Genomic DNA, 20,409 nt, shown 5'->3' on the forward strand with positions numbered 1-20,409 from the left:
CTTTTTAATTGTGTTAGCACTGGAGCATTGTTATAATTTTTTTTAAATGAAAACAACATATAAAAAAACTCTGATGTGAGTGCCCTTTTGGTTCATTTACATTTGCCATACAAGGTAAATTAAAAACAGAAAGAAAAAGCACAAGGAAGGTGGTGACAGCATCTCAGACTTTCCTCTTCCAAACACCTTCTCCATACATCTACAAAACAGAGACACATCTAAGTAAGTACTTTTAAAAATGACAGGGCAAGCTTAGTGGCTTTTTGAAACTTCTGCCCATGACGTGTTTGCTGCCATCTTTTTGAACACTTACTATTCTTTGCTAATTTGTTCCTCTGTTTTCCTTCTTTAATTTCTCCAACTTTTCCAATTACATGTGAAAATGTTGGTTTATTTATAGATATTTTGTATTTTTATAGGAAAATTCCCAATATTCTTTTAAGGTAATGGTTAAAAATCTACCACAATACACTACATAAAGTATAAAAAACGAAAGCAACATAACAAAGACAATGTCTTTCAAAAACCATTTCTGGGTAATTAAGGAAAACTACTCCCTGCCAGCAAACACAGGAATATCAAAAAACATGTGTACAATAATGATCCTGGGTTATCTGTGAAGATGTTTAATTATGTATTTGTAAATAATCTTAATTTTATCCATTGTTTTCATTTTAATCATAATATAAATTAAAAATTTATTTAACACCTTCAAGATCACTTTTCTCTTAAAAGTAAGTCTCCAAATGTTTTAAACGGTTCAGGTTATTTTTAATAAAGCAGAATCGTGCGTCTTAAATAATCTCAAATTCCTGGGAAAGCTGCTTAATGATTGCTCAGATTAAATAAAATACAAATGGTTTATAAATAAGTGCAACAAAACTACCTGCTGTGAGTCATTCGATTTGAAAGCATCCTTAAGAATTTCAACTGCTCTTGATGGATCAACATATTTCCTTTTGGTACCAACAAGGAGTGCAAATAGATACCTCAGCTCACGCATAAAAGGCAAATTCCGATGTTCCTATTGAAGGAAGAAAAAAAAACTTAACTGAAGATTAAAAAATTTTTACTAGTAAATAGATACTCATTTTAACAGTAACCAAAAAGTAAACTAGCTAATATAGATTAGGGATGAATTAGCACTCTATCATAACTGAAAGAAGAATGTTGGTGCCATCTAAATCTAAGAGCCTCAAAGAAGTCAAGCACATAAATAGCAGAAGACCTAGTATAGGCTCACAATTTCAGCATGAATGCCACAAATTCACAGCAAATCATGTCACTACTCAGCCAAGAATATCTTCCTCATTCAAGCCTGTTTATTATAATACTTGCCATTCAGCAAGGCCCAGCTGCTCCTGCTGAGAGCAATAATAACAGGCAACAGTCAATGAGTGTTCACTACATGCCAGGTACTGTTCTAAGTGCTTTATCTCAATAAACCCATTTAAGCAAAAATCTCTACTCTTCCATGAAGCCTTTCAAGACTCCTCCAAGCCAACGATCCCTTCAAATTCCACATCTACTGAAATAAATGCCTTTCAGTGAGCAATGAATCACCAACTGTCACTGTGGTGTGACAATCTTAATTATTAGACTAATATTAAAACATTGCCCAATTATTAGAAATTTAACAAATAGTAATTATGTTTATGTATTTACTAGAAACTACAAAATTATTTATACTCATTTATATCTATTTTAATAGACATAAACATATTTAACATAATTCAATCACAATTACATTTAAATTTATTAATAATTAGACCAGATCCTAACAGGAGACTAATATATCATCCTCCAAATATTCCTTTGAAATCTTATTTTTGTTTCTCAATAAGGGTATAAGACCCTCAGAGACAAGAATTTTATAACTCTTCCACAACTTTTACTACACAAAGTAGGCATTCAATTCTTACTGGTTCATTAAGGCAAAATCTCCAGAAAAAAATTAAAACAACCCACACTATCAATCACTATTTTAAAACAAGAAGGAAAAGTTTAAAAAATAACGTAACTCACATAACTTAGTGAAATGTTTTATGACAACAAACCAGGCAAGCAAACCTTATAATATTTAGTTCTTATAATAACAATCTTAACAGAGAAAATTTAAATGTACTATTTAAATATGATAATTTTATTCCAAATTTACATAGTTGGCATTCTCAACACATTTGTACGATTCTAGGGTCAAATTCTAGGGGTCTGGGATGGGGGTGTATATTTACATAGTTGCTCTCCAGAATAATATAATCTACATAGAATGAACTGCTTCTAGAATACATTCCAAAAAAGAGTCCTAATAGGTAAGAGGGAATAAAACTGGTTCCAAATACTGCCTTACAGAAATAGATTTTAAAAGTACAAACGCCATGAGTTTTAATCCATAAAATTACTTCCAAAAGTACCTTTAATTTCCTGAGATCCATCCCTTTATCACCGCATCTAAGTCAATGCAGTTTTTTGAGACATTCCCAGTAACAATGTTGGAAGTAATAATTTTTGGAAATTAGGGGAATTCTGCTGAGAAATATATTTGAAAAGTATATTGTTTCCTAGTTTCTAGAAGATTTTACCACAAATGAGATTGTAGCTTTCCGTCAAATCATTTTTCTTCATCTACAGAGATGATAATACGGTTTTTCTTCTTTAGTCTATTGATATGGTGAATTATACCTATTTATTTTTGAAAGCTAAACGAATTTTGTATTCCTGGATAAGCCCCACTTCTCTATGAGGTATTATCGTTTATATATGATTGCAGGATTTAATTTCTCAAAAATTTGCTACAACTTTTTGCTTCCATATTCATGAAAAATATTAGTGTGTGGTTTTCTTCAAATATGTTTTCCTACTTTTAGTTTAAGGGTAATGCTGAGTTGAGAAGTTTTACTTCTTCATTAACTGTTGAATTTTTGGTGGATGGGTTCTAGTTCCTTTAATATAATGTAGGGCTAGCACAGGTTATCTATTTCTTCACCAGTGAGCTTTGATAGCTTATGACTTTCAAGATATTTATCCGTTGTTTTTAATACTTCACTCTTCTCCTTTTACTATCTACAGAATATGTAGTGATGTTTCCCTTTTTCACGCCTTATATTTGTAATATGTCTCCCCTCTTCCTTCTTGCTTAGTCTACGTAGAAGTTCATCAATTTCACCAATCGTCTCAAGAAGCAGCTTTTGGTTCCATAATTTTTCCCTATTGTTTTTCTGATACTTAGTTCATGGATTTCTATTACCTTTATTATTTCCTTACTTCTGCTTTGAGATTAATGTGCTCTTAACTCTCTAATGTCTTGATATACAAGCTGCTATCATTAACTGAAAACCATTCTTCTTCTCTAGTAAGATATCTGGTTTCTATATCTTCCCCTAATCACTGTTTTAGCTTCCTCCCTCTAATTTTGATATGTCATGTTTTAATTTTCATTCCATTCAGAATATTCTGAAATTTCTCATTTGATTTGTTCTTTGTCCCTTGAGGTATTTAGAGGTGAATTACTTCATTTTCAACTATCTGGGGATTTTCTGTATATCTTTCTGTTGTTGATTTCTACTTTAATTTCTACCATTTTAGTCAGAAAAGATATTTTGTATGTTTGAATCCTTTAAAATGTACAGAGACTCGTAAATCCAGTTCCTGTTACTGCTTCATGGCTAATGGCAGAAATCTCAGAATGCCTCTTTTATTTGCAAAATTCAAAATTCTTTCAGGTATTTGTTCCAAGAATATAGTATGGTACTCAACTAAACCCATTTCCTTCTGATGACGTTCACTAAGTGAGATAATTGTTTATCTTGAAATATTTGCCCTAAATCAGGACTAAATAATTAACCTTCCAATTAATAAGGCTTTAGCTGTTTATATGATTTCCACTAAACAGTATACGTGTACATCTTTGTTTTCTCAACATTTAATATGTTTTGCCATCAGTTTGTAACATTTTAAGTCAAAAGTATATCTGTGTGAAAAGAGAGGGTATAATTACGTTGAGGATCTATTATTATATTTCCAGGCACCTCACAATTCTCCTAGACACTGAAATTACAAACAATTCAAATTTTAAGAGTGTCTAAAATTGCTTTCAATTTTTACAAGCAATAGCTAAGTCTACCTAAAATACAAACTAATTTCAAATAATTCATTTCTTTCTCTCACTCAGTATGTATGTAATATTTGTGGCCAATTTTTACAGCAAAAAATATCCTGTTTAAAAGTACACACAAATGGCATCTCTGTGAATGGATCAAAGTAATCCCAAATGTATTCTGCATCTTAACACAGGAGTGTTCAAACTGAATGTAGCTGTAGATATGTCATGAGTTGGAGATGAATTCATTATTAAATAAGTGACAAATTACACTGATACCTTTTTATAAAACCTGTTGTCACCATCTCAAGTGAATACAGGACCATTCAGTGGCTGGTAACTACCTATAAATTCCACATTTGCTTCAAAGATGTCAAGGTACATCATGTACTGCTGTCACTATACTAAATTAAAGAAGAGTCACATTGTGGAATAATTTTACATAAAATTGCACAGTATTCTAAGTAACTGTCTCAGAACAGAAATGAGAATTCTTTTATTTACTTAAGAATACATGGAGAGGATGACCCATTGCAAGAAACAAACTTCTCTAGAAAGGTGCTGAAGATTGGAATTATACATTTCTCTAGTATTCACAACTAGTTCTGATATGTAAGCATGGATATAACAATTATTTTAAAAATAAGATTACAAACTAACATGGTCGCATTCAACTCTGTGAAGAAGAAGTTAAAGATCTGCAAAACATTAAAATCTGGGAGCATAAATGGTCAAGACACATATACATACATACATAACTAGAAATGATAATTCTAAACAATTTCATAAAAATTATACATTTACTTTAACTGAAATATGAGAAGAGAGAAGAACCGTGATATTCACAAGTTGCAATGACAGAAAGCAATACTTCAAAAGTTCCATATAAAAACCATGATGATTTTCCTTAATTTCTCTCGAGGCATAAGAGGTTGTCAGGTGATCCTAACTCCCTTTTGAAAATGAGTTATCAGTCTGACACTTTACAGTCCAGAGATTATAACCTGAAAAACTGGTTATAAATCAAGTTATCTTCCCACTAGTGTGCATTATAAATGTTTCACAGTTTACAGAATAAGTGGTTTTAAAAATTAAATGCTAAAAGGAGAACATAACTTACCACTCCTACTAACAACAGGTCACAAAAAGTTCAGCAGTTAACTGAAACCTAAAACTAACTTCTTTGTCTCTGCAACAAGTCCACTTTAGGACTACAGATTGTTTATGACAATATCAGTCACTAAACCCCTACACTCAACTACATCCTCTCCATAACTTTTTTTCATTCTGTATAAACTCTGTGTGCAAATTTGTCCTTTTTAAATTAAGTCTTTAAAAACTTCTTATCGTTTAACCGACAACAGCTGACACCTAGAACTTAACTATGTACCAAGCACTTTTAAGTCTCTTCCATGTTTTACCTCATTTAATGCTCACAGCAACTCTATGAAATAATTACTATTATTATTTACACTTTACAGATAGGAATTGGAACACAGAGAAGGCAAGTAACTTGCTCTAGATCCATAGCTAAAACCCAGGCAATCTGGCCCTGGTATGTCTGTTGTCACTTTATATTACCTATCTATGATATTACTTCCAAAATGGAAGGTATAGACTTATACACCAAAGACAAGAGTGCAAAACTCATTTTTAAAGGGCTCCACAAGACAATCAATTGAAAAGAAATTCTGATTTCCACAAAATTTTTCAGGAGACAACTGAAGAAAGACCTTAATTGTAAATTGTAGCCTATAAAGTTTACTGAAATTTGACAGTCCAAAAAAAATTTACTAAAGTGACACCAAAAATTGGCATATTACTGAGACAAGTAAAAAAAAAATCGTATTTATATTAATGAAAGATAGGTAGTTGCTATCGTAACTGAGATTAATGAATTGACATTCAAATTTTTAGTTTCAGATTTGATGAGCCAAATAAATGTCCAAAAAGCAATCACATATAAGATAACATATCGAATATATATACTGCTAAAAAAATATTTTAAATTTTACCTTTTGGTTTCGGGGTAAATCTTGAGCATTTGATAGAGGCTTATAATTCAGAACTAATCTTCTAAATTCCAAAAGATTGAATAATGACTGAAAAAGAGCAACAATTTAAGATAACCTGAGGGAAAATTCCATTAACAGAATGTAAAAATGACTAGTCTTAGAGATTTAATTTTGACAACTGTATACTACTTACACACATAATCGTTACAACTAGCACAAAATGGACACATTTCTGAGAAAAAGTCAAATTTCTTGTATTTGACATACTATTCTTAATACTTGATACTGCACAAGATTATATTTGGACAACTTTTTAAAAATACTACTCATTATTAAAATCTCTTTTTATATGCACTTAAGCAGTTTCCTCAAAATCAAGGGTAAGTAAATGTCAAGTCTAAACTTTTTAAACACGCTATGTTTATCATGAATTATCTAGATGTATCATTAATTCCAGAAAATACAGTACAAATAAATTTATTCATCAGATCCTAGGTGACAGAGTAACAAAGAAATTACATATTATCTCTATGTTCAAGGAAACTTAGAAAGGAGACATACAATTATAATAGAAAGATAACTTCACGATATAGTGACAATGATTACACATGAATATAATGAGAGCACATGAAGGATACTCATGGAAAGGCTTCCTAGAGTATGTCTTTGGAACCGTAGTTTGCAACCATTTACTATCATCATGCTGAACATTTGTTTAAAATTGATAAAATACAATGGAAAATATCACAATGTATCATACTCAGTAAATTCTGAGTATTTTCTTGCAAAATTTTAATTGTAGATATTTTACAAACGTGACATGTACAAGGTTTTATAATATGCAGCATATTCCTTTCTTGGGTCACAGTTTATAAAATTTAAAAATTACTACACAGAAAGTGAAAATGTATTAAATCTTAGAAAAAATGAGTCGGCTGGCCAGGCTCAGTGGCTCATGTCTGTAATCCCAGCATTTTGGGAGGCCAAGGCTGGTGGATCACGAGGTCAGGAGTTCAAGACCAGCCTGGCCAATATAGTGACATCTCGTCTCTATTAAAAATACAAAAATTAGGCAGGCAATGTAGTGCGTGCCTGTAGTCCCAGCTACTCAGGAAGCTGGGGCAGAAGAATCGCTTGAAGCCAGGAGGCGGAATGCAGTGAGCCAAGACCATGGCATGGCACTCCACTCCACTCCAGCCTGACAGACAGAGAAAGACTCCGTCTCAAAAAAAAAAAAAAAAAAAAGAAAAGAAAAGAAAAGATGAGTCAACCAAACTGACAGAAGATAAAGGTGGCACCACAAATCAATGGGGAAACAAGGTTTTGATCAAGAGCTGGGTACTGAGAAAACTACATATAAAGAAATAGGGCCAGATTACATAGATCAATTAACAACCTAAATATGAAAGGTAAAACCATAAAGCTGGTAACAGAAACTGTAGAAAAGTATTTCATCTTGTGATCTAGAAAGACTAAACAGTATAAGCACATAAAATAATTTATTTAACAAATATTTATGGGGCACCTACTATATACCAGACACTAAGAAAGTAGTCTCTGCCCTTGTGGGGAGTATAGTCTTGTAACTGCTGGTTAAAACAATGAGAGTAGATGTAATAAACCAGAAGGGATATGAATACATTAACAGTTGCCCAAGATCAGAACCCTGGGGAGAAGGCACCATTTAAAAGTCACAGAAAAAAAACAAGAGTTTTGAGAAAGAGAAAAGAATACTAAGGGAAATCACAGAAGAAAAAGGAGTGGAGAAAGCAAGGACTTTCAAACATACTTGTGTATTGGAATAATAAATTGTGGAGCTTTAAAAAATAGCAATGTCAGGCCAGGGGTGCTGGCCTATGCCTCTAACCCCAGCACTTTGGGAGGCCAAGGCAGGTGGATCATGAGGTCAAGAGTTCAAGACCAGCCTGGTCAACATGGTGAAACCCTATCTCTACTAAAAATACAAAAATTAGCCCGCGTGGTGATGTGCATCTGTAATCCCACCTAGTCGGGAGGCTGAGGCAGGAGAATTGCTTGAACCCAGCAGGCAGAGGTTGCAGTGAGCTGAGATGGCGCCATTGCACTCCAGCCTGGGCAACAAGAGCAAGACTCCATCTCAAAAAAAGAAAAAAAAAGCAATGTCAGGAGACTCTCAATAAAGATACAAAGTTCCACAAAGGATTCTGCTGTACATCAAAGAATAGCTGGCACATTTCAAGGAGAACAAGGTGAGCAGTATTATGACACGCTGCCACATTCTTCCAATAAAGTAAAGACAGGGAAATAACCTTTAGATTTGGCAACTGGGAAGTCATGTTTTCAGTTGAGTAGTAGAGGAAGAACAGAGGCATTAAATAATGGGAAAATTCGGCATAGAGTAGGTCCTCTTATCCAAGAAAGATACATTCCAAGACCTCCTGTGAATACCTGAAATTGCAGATAGTACTGAAACCCATATATATCATGTTTTTTTTTTCCCTGCAAAACTACAATAAAGTTTAATTTATAAATTGGGAACAGTATGAGACTAACAATAACGAATAACAAAACAGATCAATTGTAAAAACATACTGTAATAAAAGTTGTTACATGAATATGGTCTCCCTCTCCTTCTCTCAGTACTGTAATATTTTCAGCCACAATTAACAGCAGGTAACTGAAAGAGTAGCAAGTGAAATCAAAGATAAGCGGGACTACTGTTAAGTAGGGGAGACAAACCATGAACTATACTTTTGAGGAATTTAAAGAGGAAAGAGAATGGCTTTTTAGAAGAATCTCAATAATTCTATTCTCTGAGCTCACATTGTAGAATATTTTCCTTATTCCTGGACAAGGATCTTCCTTTGGTGTGGGTCTGCTGGTGAAGAATTATTTCAGCTTCTGTTGACTAAAACTGTTTTTCTTTTATTTATTTATTTATTTATTTTTGAGATGGAGTCTTGCTCTGTTGCCCAGGCTGGAGTGCAGTGGTGTGATCTTGGCTCACTGCAACCTCTACCTGCTGGGTTAAAGCAATTCTCCTGCCTCAGACTCCTGAGTAGACAAGACTATAGACATGCACCACCATACCAGGCTAATGTTTTCAGTTTTTAGTAGTGACGGGGTTTTATCATGCTGGCCAGGCTGGTCTTGAACTTCTGACCCCATGACCCGCCCACCTCAGCTTCCCAAAGTGCTGGGATTACAGGCATGAGCCACCACGCCAGTCATTTTTCTTTATTTTTTACTGCCTAAAGAGCGTTTTTGATTGATGCACCTGAAAATAAGCATCCTTTCATTCGCTCCAAAGCTAATGTGTCAATTTTGAAAAGGACTTACAAAAATGAAGTTTGGTTAGATTCTTGCTAATAACAAACACCTAATGGGAGATAAGAGTTCAAATAATTCATGCTGCCTGTTTCTTCCTCTGGTAGCTTCGTCCCAGAAGGGTACCCATCAGATGCCAGCCAGAGCTCTCCTGTATGAGCTATCTGCCAGCCCCCGCTGGGAGGTGTCTCCCAGTCAGGATACACAGGGCTCAGGGAGCCACTTGAGAATGCAGTCTGTCCCTTATCAGAACTCAAGTGCTGTGCTGGGAGATCCGTTGCTCCCTTCAGAGCTGCTGGACAGGGACGTTTACATCTGCTGAAGATACCCACAACTGCCCCTATCCCAGGTGCTCTGTCCCAGGAAGGTGGGGGGCTTTATTTATAAAGCCTGACCGGCTGCTGCCTTTTTTTAGATACCCTGCCCAGCAAGAAGGGAGTCTAGTGATACAGTCTGCCTGCAGTGGCCTTGCTGAGCTGCCGCGGGCTCCTCCCAGTCATTGTGTAAACTTCCCACAACTTTGTTTACACAGGTGAGACTAAAGCGGCCTACCCAAGCCTACGCAAGCCTCTGCAATGGTGGATGCCCTCACCCTACTGAGCTCCAACACCCCAGGTCAAGCTCAGACTGCTGTGCTGGTTGTGAGAATTTCAAGCCAATAGATCTTAGCTTGCTGTTTTTCGTGGGGGTGAAACCCACCCAGCCAGATCTGTTGGCTCTTTCACTTCAGCCCTCTTTTTCAGGTGAATGAGCGGTTCTGCTTCACTGGTGCCCCAGGCCCCACTCGGGTATGAAAGAAATAAACTGTTGTGGCTAGCTCAGTGTCTTTTTAAACAACCACTAAATTTGTACTGGATTTGTAGGCACCGAAGGAAGTCTCCTGGGCTGCAGGCTGTAAAGATCATGGGAAAAGCACAGTATCTGACCCAGAGTGCCAGAAAGCTGGGAAAAGTCCCTAATGGCTTCCCTTGGCTAGGAGAGGGAGTTCTCCAGCTCCTTGTACTTCCTGGGTGCGGTGACACCCCACCCTGCTTTGCCTTGCCCTCCTTGGGCTGCACCAACTGTCTAAATAGTCCCAGTGAGATGAACCAGGTACCTCAGTTGAAACTGCAGAGATCACGCGCCTTCTGCGCCAGTCTGGTTAAGAGCTATGCACCAGACCTGTTCCTGCTCGGCCATCTTGGAAGAAATTCCGGTAACCGCATACTTTACCATCATACACAGCAGGGCTTTAGGACTGATTGATAGGTGCCAACAGATCTACAATAGGAGTAAACTGGACTATGACAAGCAAACTGAGAAGTATGAGCACCTTACTTCTGGGCAACTCAGAATGGAAAGGTGCTAAGGGGCTAAGGGTCATCATAAGCATCCATACCCACTCAACAACATGTTTCGGAGCTAGAGACGGCAACATACACCTCCAAATAACTAACTCATTCACTGACACCCTACTGGGGAACAGCTGCACTCAGTACTTTCTACATAAAAGTTCCGAGTGAACAGGACAAAAATAATCTTGACTAGGGTTGAGGACCAAACTAAAGACAGGCTAATGTTGCTAGCAACCACAAGATTATTTAAGCCGTTACCGTACAATCTCCCCTTTGTTAATATTCCCTTTCTTACACTCTGTTCCCCCTTTCTACCAAAATATTGCTCTCATTTTCTAAAAGAATAAGTATGCAAAGCTATCTAAACCTGCTGTAGCTTACCCCAGCTATCGACTTTGAAGTTAAAGGGTGATATTCCTAGTAAACTTCCATAACCGGTCAATATATTTATGAGAAAAAGAATTCCCAGTTGTTTCATATTAGCCCTACCAACTAAGTAAATTCCATCCCCAAGAAAACTTTGTAATCAAAACGTTACGGTAAATTTACCTCACAATTAGAGTAAGTTCCAACTCACTTTGGAAAACAACAAAACCTCCAACACAAAGGTATACTTTTGGCCCAACTTTTCATTCATAAGTAAAAAGTCCCTTTATGATGGCAAAGTATTATATCTCCGTTTATATCTAGGAGTTAAGCAATAATGGTAGAAAATCTTTTAAAAGACTCTGCTAAAGATAAAAATTAAAAGCCACTTAAAATAGTTTAATAGACTTTAAAATTACCATAAAAAATAAAACTTCAGGTGATCTCTAGACAAATGTTTCTGCCACCTACCATTTTCTACAATCTGATACTTAGTGTTTTCCACTCCCTCAAAAGTCAGTATCTTATTAGGCCATTATAACCTGAATTTTTAAGCTTATAGGTTACTTCTCCTAGATGTTCAGATGTCACCAAAAGAAAAAAATAAATAACCCAAGCCCTTTTATACTTGCCTATGTTAGGAGTTAAGCAGCCACTAAACTTTAAAACTACTAGTTTTTAAATAAGCTAGGCATTTATTTAAAAGACAATTTTTTTCTAGCCCACTCCCTCTATCTCAAAAATAAAAAATAAAGAAAAATCTAAGCAAAAAAGAAAAGCTAAGATCAGCAAACTTAGGGTAGAAATAGACTGTAAGTGTATCAAGTTTAAACTGAGGTGCTGAAAGAAGTTTGTCCTATTAAAACAAAAGATCATTATCCCTATACCAATATTTATCATTTCAAACAGATCTTCCCTACAAATACAGGGTGGAGAAATAAAAACCAACTATTCTAACCAACAAATATTATTTACAAATACTTTCTTCTTATACTTTTCTAAGAAAAGCTTCTAATCAATGGCCCTCAATTCATCTGCCATAATAGTGCTGAGACAGCATCTACTTGACCCAAAACAGGCAGCAAAACATGTTCATGAACACTCAGTTAAGGACTTTAAAACTATAATTCACATTTTAAAATGATGTCTACATTATAACATCTACAAAACTTCTTAACAAATAGATCTCTTAATAGGCGATGAGATGATCTAAGAAACTCTAATGTATCAAAATTTTAGATATTATTTTTGGCATACAAGTAAATAAAGAATGCATAATCAAGGCTAGAAGCAAAGATACTACTATACATTTACGTTAAGATGCTAAGATTTCTTAGCATCTTGTTGTCCTGGAAAATCCAGTAACATCGAATATTACTTATGAGTATGCACAACATCCTATTAAAGAGTGAGATAAATCTAGAAAACAAAGGAAATCAAATTATACAGCAGTATCCACCAGAAGCAAAAACAAAGAAAAAGGTGAAAACTATAGCACTGAAGTATAAAAAAAGTTAAAATTACAGATTAACTAGCCAAAACAATTAACTTGTAGAAAATGAGCCGAATAACCTGTTAGTTGCCTTAATATCTTAAGAAAGTTTAAGCTGTCACACACACAGGGTTGGAAAGTTACAAAATGAAGATATGTTTTGAATATAAAAAATAGCATGCATGTCCAATGAAGTAAAAAGCATTCATCAGGGACATGAAATAAGCTATCATTCAACTCTCTTATAAAAATAAACACAAAATATTCATTTTCCTAAAAAAATAAAAATTAAGGACATATTACTGATAAATTTTAAAGTTTTGCAATCTGATGAATAACATTATCAATATCAACTGAGAATGATAGAGCTTTGATAACAGTTGTTAACACATAAAACTGTTTCAAATTGAGAAGATGGATATCTACACATACAAATATCAAGAAACATAACATTAGGGATTTCTTAGTAAAAAGACAATGTGTTATTCTTGATTTATCAATTTTTATTCACATCATTTCATATGCAAACTGAGAATTATTTGTAAATCTATACCAACCTCAAATAAAATGTCCCTTCTTGTTAAAAATATTGTCTATAATTTTATAAATTACATTGTCTAGTATATACAAATAAATCTGATCTGACCCACAAAAAGCCACTTCTGATTTCAAACTTGGTTACAATGCTTCCATAAATCTGCAGAGAAATATATACAAAAGTATTTTCACCCAACAATTCCTAAAAGCAAAAAGAGAGGATACATTGATTCCAAATAAGTGAAAGGCGTAAGTAATGATATACTGTTAAAAATACATACTTGAAATGAAAAGCAAAGCATGATAGAAGGATACGGAAATCCCCAAGCTAGTTCATTAGACAAAAGAGTATATTAGAAACTTCTCTGTACTTATGTTTAAAATACACACCTTAAACACGACCAACCCACTTTCCATTGCTATCATATATATCAAATAAGAACTGAATAAAAAAAGATCCTTACCTGGATAACAGCACTAAACCAACAAGTATTGCCAACATTCTTCAGCCCAACGGGAGCTTTGTCCTGCCTTTTTCTATCATAAGGGTTTCGAGAATCCCTCCAAACTTCTGTAGGTGTCCTCTTCAAACATGCTTTATTCTCTGCTATGCTGGCTTCAAGAACTCTTAAGCAATGGTGGGGGAAAAAATATATAGCATTATATAATGGTACATCCCAGGCAATAGCATACCACACATTCTAAAAGCACTTTCATTACATAAGATCTGAATAACATATTTGAAGAAGTAATATTTAATACTAGCTTTACTCAAATAGAGCTTAGTTTTAGCAGTGTCAATGCCAATACATAGAGAAGTGTACCCTTTTTTCCTAAAATGAAATTTCAACCATAAAATGGTAGTGTTATATAATACAAAGTACAGTAAATTACATGTCAACAAAAAGATATTTGTACCAAGAATATAGGGCTTAGATGAATTTTCTGAGAAATAGCTATTAAAGTACATATTTGCAATGTAACATAATGACTACTATTTATAACAATCACTGTGAATCAAGAAAACATTAAAAACTGAACACGCTGCACTTTTGCCACTGACCACTGAGTCCCCCTTCTACAAAAAAAAAGTTAAGTGAGTTAAACTTAATGATTCCTTTCAATTCTTGAAATCTATGTCTCTATGACAGCCAAATAAAGGAAAATGAAACCTGTATGTTCATTGCTTTGTCCAAAAGCTTACCTTTGTAAAAAATTAATGAAATGTTAGAATACATATTAGAATAACAAAAGATTATTAACCTTTCCAAAATAATCTCAACTGCAGAATATCTTAAGTGTATCTAAACATGGCAAAAGTAACACTACTTTGCTTAAAGATGTTTCTTGCTCCTTAGCATGGAACAACATATAATCGTAACTGAAAAACCCTGGTTCCCAAATACGATCTGACCAAGCATTTTGCCTGCTCAAGAAATGTGTTACCTGCTACTTGGCTTCAGCCAAAAAAAAAAAAACAAAAAACCTATTACTTACTATTCTAATTCAGCATAAATAACATTCAGGTATCTTAGCCCAGTTTGTGTTAATTACCAGAACCTCAGCAAAGATTAGTTTTTTTCAACTTTTTGGTTCATCAAGGAAATCTCATTCATTCTACACCATTTTTACCCTAAAGATTTTATCCTGTCAAATTAATGTCAAAATAACATTTTTTTTGACAACAGTATTTATCACAAGACAGTATTTATCACAAGACATTAGATACAATTAAATCTAAAGTATCATTACTTAAAACATACCATGTGAATACAGATGTCAGTCTTTGGAAATCAATAAAACCACACATTTCTTAAAAAAAAAAGGGTAACAACATGATATGTTAAAATATAAACTCATGTGGTTAAAAGTAAACAGTTTACGCTTCTGTCACATTTAAGAGTGACCCAACTGGGCAGCAATACTCTCTGCCCAAAAATGAACTCTCACAGGCAACCCCAGACTCCAGGCATTTTTCACTAAAAGATACCAGAATTCCTTGAAAGATACTTGGTTAGATGAATTGGGGCAGAGGAAAACCAGGGAATATCTCTAACATTCTACTGTTACCAGAAAGCAAGCTTTCAAAAATACAAGAAAGAGATAAAGAGAGTCAACTTGACTCTCCTAGTGGAGATCCAGGAGGTCCTAAAGACTTTCTAACAAGTTAAATTTTGCAGTTCAGCAGAAAATAATAAAAAGCAGAACAAACTGAATTTGTACAAGACTAGTTTATGCTTAAAAAAGAAAGGTTAATGGCACAGTATATAAAAAGTAATACAAAAGACTGACATATAGAGGGCATGTTTAACTTTTTATTGACTTTTTAAAATGATAGTATTCTCATTTGGAAATTTTGTTCCTTTTGTAATATACATGCATATTTAGAAGTTTAGATAGAGCAAACTTATTCATATCTTGGAAATCAAAAATAAATAGACTAACACATGAAGTTCTGGGAAAGGCAGATAAAAACAATAACATAAAAAAATTTAGTACCAGTGATACCTATGTAGGAGATAGAAGAGGCACCCAGTAATTGACTAGTACCATGGCAGGTAGACAATAATTATTTAAAAAGAGAATTCTACAGCATATTCTAAAATATAAACTGGTCAAAAGTCTAAAAGAACCAGACGTAATCCTGTATCTATAGCAGATAAATATCAATCATTATATTTAACTTTTAATCATAACAAGAAACAAATCCTTCTTAGTAATGGCAACAGAGCAGATCATACATATCACAGTAAGCGGGAAATGACTCAAATATACATTAGTTACAGAAAATTTGAGGACATCTGACTTCTGCACAATACACCCTGAGTATACTTTTCATATTCCAGATCTGGGCTAAGATACTAAATCCCAGAACGTCTTTCAAAATGTTTTAAGTACACTCAATTGCTTTATGCCCCTCTTCTGCTCTAGCAAAAAAATATACACCACTTGATTCCTATGTTTACATACAAAATATGTAATGTAAACATCACATTAATATATCGAGATAATGTAAGCTTTTTAGTTCCTTTGCCTCCTCTCTCCCTACACAGGACTTGCAGGAATGTGTGGCCTCAAAGGTACTTTCGAGGAGCAAGCAATCTGCCTGCACCATTTGTCACACTATTCCATAAAGGAAGTTAGAAAGGCAAGAAAGTTAAGGATGCAAACCAAACATCTTCCCAGCATTCCTATTTAACTTTCTTTACAGCAGTCAAATGAGGTACAAACTGTAACAACTTTGACTAAGGTTCCCGAGATGCATATAATTGCTCATTGCTCCTCAAAGTCACCTAAGATTTAAAGATAATAACCATTTCCTAAGTAGCTCAATTCAGTCATATGGTAGATATCATCATTAATTTTAACAAAAGTATGGGTTTTAAAGAAATAGATTTATTATAATACATCCTAACCATACCACATGGTAGAATTATGGTGCTAAAAAAGATGGCAGGTAAAAGGGGAATGCCATAATTTCATGATTCCCTGAACTGAAACAAAATTTTATCACCAGAGTTTTAAAATGCCTCAGTAGGTCTCCTCTTACCATCTCCTCTTGGTTCCTAAAGACCTTTATAAACACACTTATCATTGTACCAAAAATATCAACCAGTGTCTCCAATCAGTGTTTGAAAGTAGAAACAATAATATGCCGTACCTCTAGAGCAAACATTATAAACGGGGGCAAAACAAGTTTTTAAAGTAAATGGATGATTAAGATATTACATGCTGCTACTTCTTGGTTGGTTATTGACTTGGTTGGTTATGAATTGACTGATTGCAAAAAACAACCTCTAGCCCATATACTGCTCTATTGCTACACCTCATCCCTTTATATAATCTAGTACAGGCACCATAAATCCAAACTTTTGTAAAGCAAAATCCTGCATAAGCATTCCTCCCCTGGCCTTATCAATGATGCTACCCATGCTCTTAAGTATAAGGCATGTAATAGCCAAAATCCAGGTATTACCCACAGGTAGAGGTAAAAATAATAATAAAAATAAAATACAAGGAAATCTCAAAGAGCTCAGATATAGCCTGTAACAAAATGCGGCATGTTGAAGGGTAAACTCATAAGCCACGAACCAAAACCCAGCCTGACCTGTCACCTTGCTTTATCTTCTCAACATTGGTCATGACCTTGGCATTAAGCAACACAAAAAGACGACAAAATGTCTTGCTGCCTCTTTTCCTTCCACACACTACACTTAATGTTTAAAGCACTTACATATCGTAGATGTTTACGTTTTCATCAAATTTTATTACACAGTGGTCTTCTTTGGGGGAGGTGAGAGGGTGCTATTATTTTATCTTGTTTTGTGTTGTTAAACTCCCTATAGCAATGATGTTAAAAATATACTACTTTAGCTCACCTAAGCTCCTTTTTGGGAAGTATTACACTCACCGAAAAACATGCATATACTTTAAGCTATACAGATCAACCAGAAGGAAAAAAAGAAAGGAGTGAAACATCTGTTGATTTCCTTAAAAAGCAAAAACAAAACTAATGGTATTTTAATTGGGATCAAACTAAACTCATAAATCAATTTAAGAAGAACTGACCAGGTTTGACAATGTCAGTCTTCCAATTCATAAAATTGCATATGTTTCCAAATATTTATGTATTCTTTAATGTGTCTTAATGATATTTAATCATTTTCTTCATGGAAGTTCTTGTATCTTAGATTTATTCCAGGTCTTGGATAGTTTTTGTCAAAAATCAGTTGGCTGTAGGTGTGTCCATTTCTGGGCTCTCTATTCTGATCCACTGATCTATGTGCCTGTTTTTATACCAATATCATTTTTTTCATTACCATATTCTAGCAATATATTTGGAAGTCAGGTAATGATGCCTCCAGCTTTTGTTCTTTCTGCTCAGGCCTGCTTTGGCTATTTGGGCACTTTTGTGGTTCCATATGAATTTTTAGGATTGTCTAATTCTCTGAAGGTCACTGGAATTTTGATATGGACTGCATTAAATCTGGAGATCACGTTAGGCAGTATGGCTATTCTAGTAATATTAGTTCTTCTAATCCATGGACATATATATATATATACACACACACATATATTTATATATTTCCATTTGTTTGTGTCTCCTATTTCTTTCCTCAATGTTTTATAGTTTTCATTGTATAGATATTTTATCTCATTGGTTAAGCTTATTCTTAGGTATCTTAATTTTTTGTAGCTATTGTAAATGGAATTTTTTTTAATTTTTCAAGTAATTAACATTAACATATAAGTGCTGATTTGTTATGCTAATTTGTGTCCTACAACTTTACTGAACTCATTTATTAGTTCTAGCAGTTTTTTGTGTGAACTTTTTAGGGTTTTCTATATTTAATATCATATCATCTGCAGAGACAATTTTACTTTCTCCTTTCCAATTTGGATGTCTTTTATTTCTTTTTCTTGCCTAACTGCTGTAAGACTTCCAGTACTATGTTGAATAAGACTGGTCAAAGTGTGCACCTCTGTTAGGTTCCTGATCTCAGGAAAAGCTTTCATTTCTTCTCCATTCAGTATATGACCAGTTGTCAGTTTGTCAACTATGGGCTTTACTGTGTTGAGGTACATACTTTCTATATCTATTTTGAGAGTTTTTATCATGAAAGGATGTTAAACTTTGAAATGTGCTTTTTCGGTATCTACTGAAATTACATGGTTTTTGTTCTCTTTGTTAATGTGATGTATCCCATTTATTGATTTGTCTATGCTGGAAAACCCCTGCATCTCTGGGATGAATCTTACTTGATCACAGTGGGTAATGTTTTTAATATGCTGTTGAATTTGGTTTGCTAGAATCTTGTTGAGAATTTCTGAATCAAGGTACATCAGGACAGTGGCCTGTAGTTTTCTTTTTGTTATGTCTTTGTCAGTTTTGAATAAGGGTAATGCTGGCTTAATAAAATGAATTTGGAAGTATTCCCTCCTCTTCAATTTTCTGGAATAGTTTGAGAATATTAGTTGTTCTTTAAATGTTTGATAGACTTCAGCAGTGTAGCCATCAGAAACTGGGCTTTTTTTATGTCAGACTTTAATATTTATTTAATTCTCTTACTCATTATGGTCTGCTCAGATTTTCCATTTCTTCCCAATTTAATCTTGGTAGGTTGTATGTGTTCAAGAATTTATCCATTTCTTCCATATTCTAGAATTTTGCTAGTACACAGTTGTTCATAATTGTCTCTTGTGATCCTCTAATTCTGATCATTTGTAATGTTTCACTTTTCATGTGTAGTTTTATTTACTTGAGCCTTTTTTTTCCTTAGTCTAGCTAAAAGTTTGTTGAGTCTGCTTATCTTTCCCAAAAAATATTTCAATGACCTTCTGAATTGCTTTTTTGGTCTCTATTTGTTTACTTCTGCTCTAAGCTTTATTATTTCCATCCTACCAATTTTGCGTTTAGCTTGTTCTTGCTTTTCAAGTTTCTTGAGTTGCACAGTTAAGCTGCTTATTAGAAATCTTTCTTTGTTTCTGATGCAGGCATTTATTGCCATGAACTTCTCACTTAGAACAGGTTTCACTGTGTCCCACTGGTTTTGGTACAATATGTTTCCATGCTCCTTTGTCCCAGGAAACTTTCTAATTATGCTTTTAATTTCTTCACTGACCCTATGGTTATTAAGGTGCATATTAACTTCCATGTATTTGTTGGTTTATAAACTTTTTCCTGTTGTTGATTTTTAGTTTTATACAGTTGTGATCCAGTAAAATACTTGATATCATCTCTAACATGTGTTCTTTACTGGACAATACTCCATGTGCAGTTGAGAAGAATGTGTATTCCATAGCTGTTAGAGAAAATGTTCCATAAATGTCTATGGTGTAGTTTAAGTCTCATATTTCTAGATCATTTGTCTACTGTTAAAAGGGGGGCGCTGAAGTTCCTACCATTGTTGTATTGTAGTCTATTTCCCCCTTTAAATCTAATAATATTTGCTTTATATGTTTGGATGCTCTGGTGTTTGGTGCTCATGTATTTACAGTTTTACTTCTTGGTGAATTGATCCGTTTATTATTACATAATGACTTTGTCTCTTTTTACAGTTTTTGACTTAAAGTCTACTGTATCTAGAAGTATGGCTACTTCTCACTTTTGGTTTGCATCTGCATGGAATATACTTGTCCATCCCTTCACTTTCACTCTGTGTTTATATTTAATGATGAAGTGATGAGGTGTGTCTCTTATAGGCAACATATAGTTGGATCTTTTTTTTAATCCATCCAGCTGCTCTGTATTTTTTTAAT

At 34.2% G+C, this 20,409-nt stretch overlaps 1 protein-coding gene across 9 annotated transcripts in view; it reads right to left on the bottom strand.

Moving 5' to 3' along the window:
- Nucleotides 1-20,409, bottom strand: part of USP25 (ubiquitin specific peptidase 25) — a 140,411-nt gene that overhangs the window by 68,452 nt on the left and 51,550 nt on the right. For all 9 annotated transcript variants that reach the window (XM_032277154.1, XM_032277161.1, XM_032277162.1 and 6 more), the window contains 3 exons: nt 13,614-13,776; nt 6,115-6,201; nt 887-1,024 (listed from right to left, as the gene is read on the bottom strand). In XM_032277154.1, the coding sequence (XP_032133045.1) occupies nt 887-1,024; nt 6,115-6,201; nt 13,614-13,776 (388 nt within the window). The remainder of the gene's footprint in view (nt 1-886; nt 1,025-6,114; nt 6,202-13,613; nt 13,777-20,409) is intronic.

This window comes from Sapajus apella, unplaced genomic scaffold (genome assembly GCF_009761245.1).
Source record: "Sapajus apella isolate SASKATOON/1434 unplaced genomic scaffold, GSC_monkey_1.0 scaffold8, whole genome shotgun sequence".
NCBI lineage: Eukaryota > Metazoa > Chordata > Mammalia > Primates > Cebidae > Sapajus > Sapajus apella.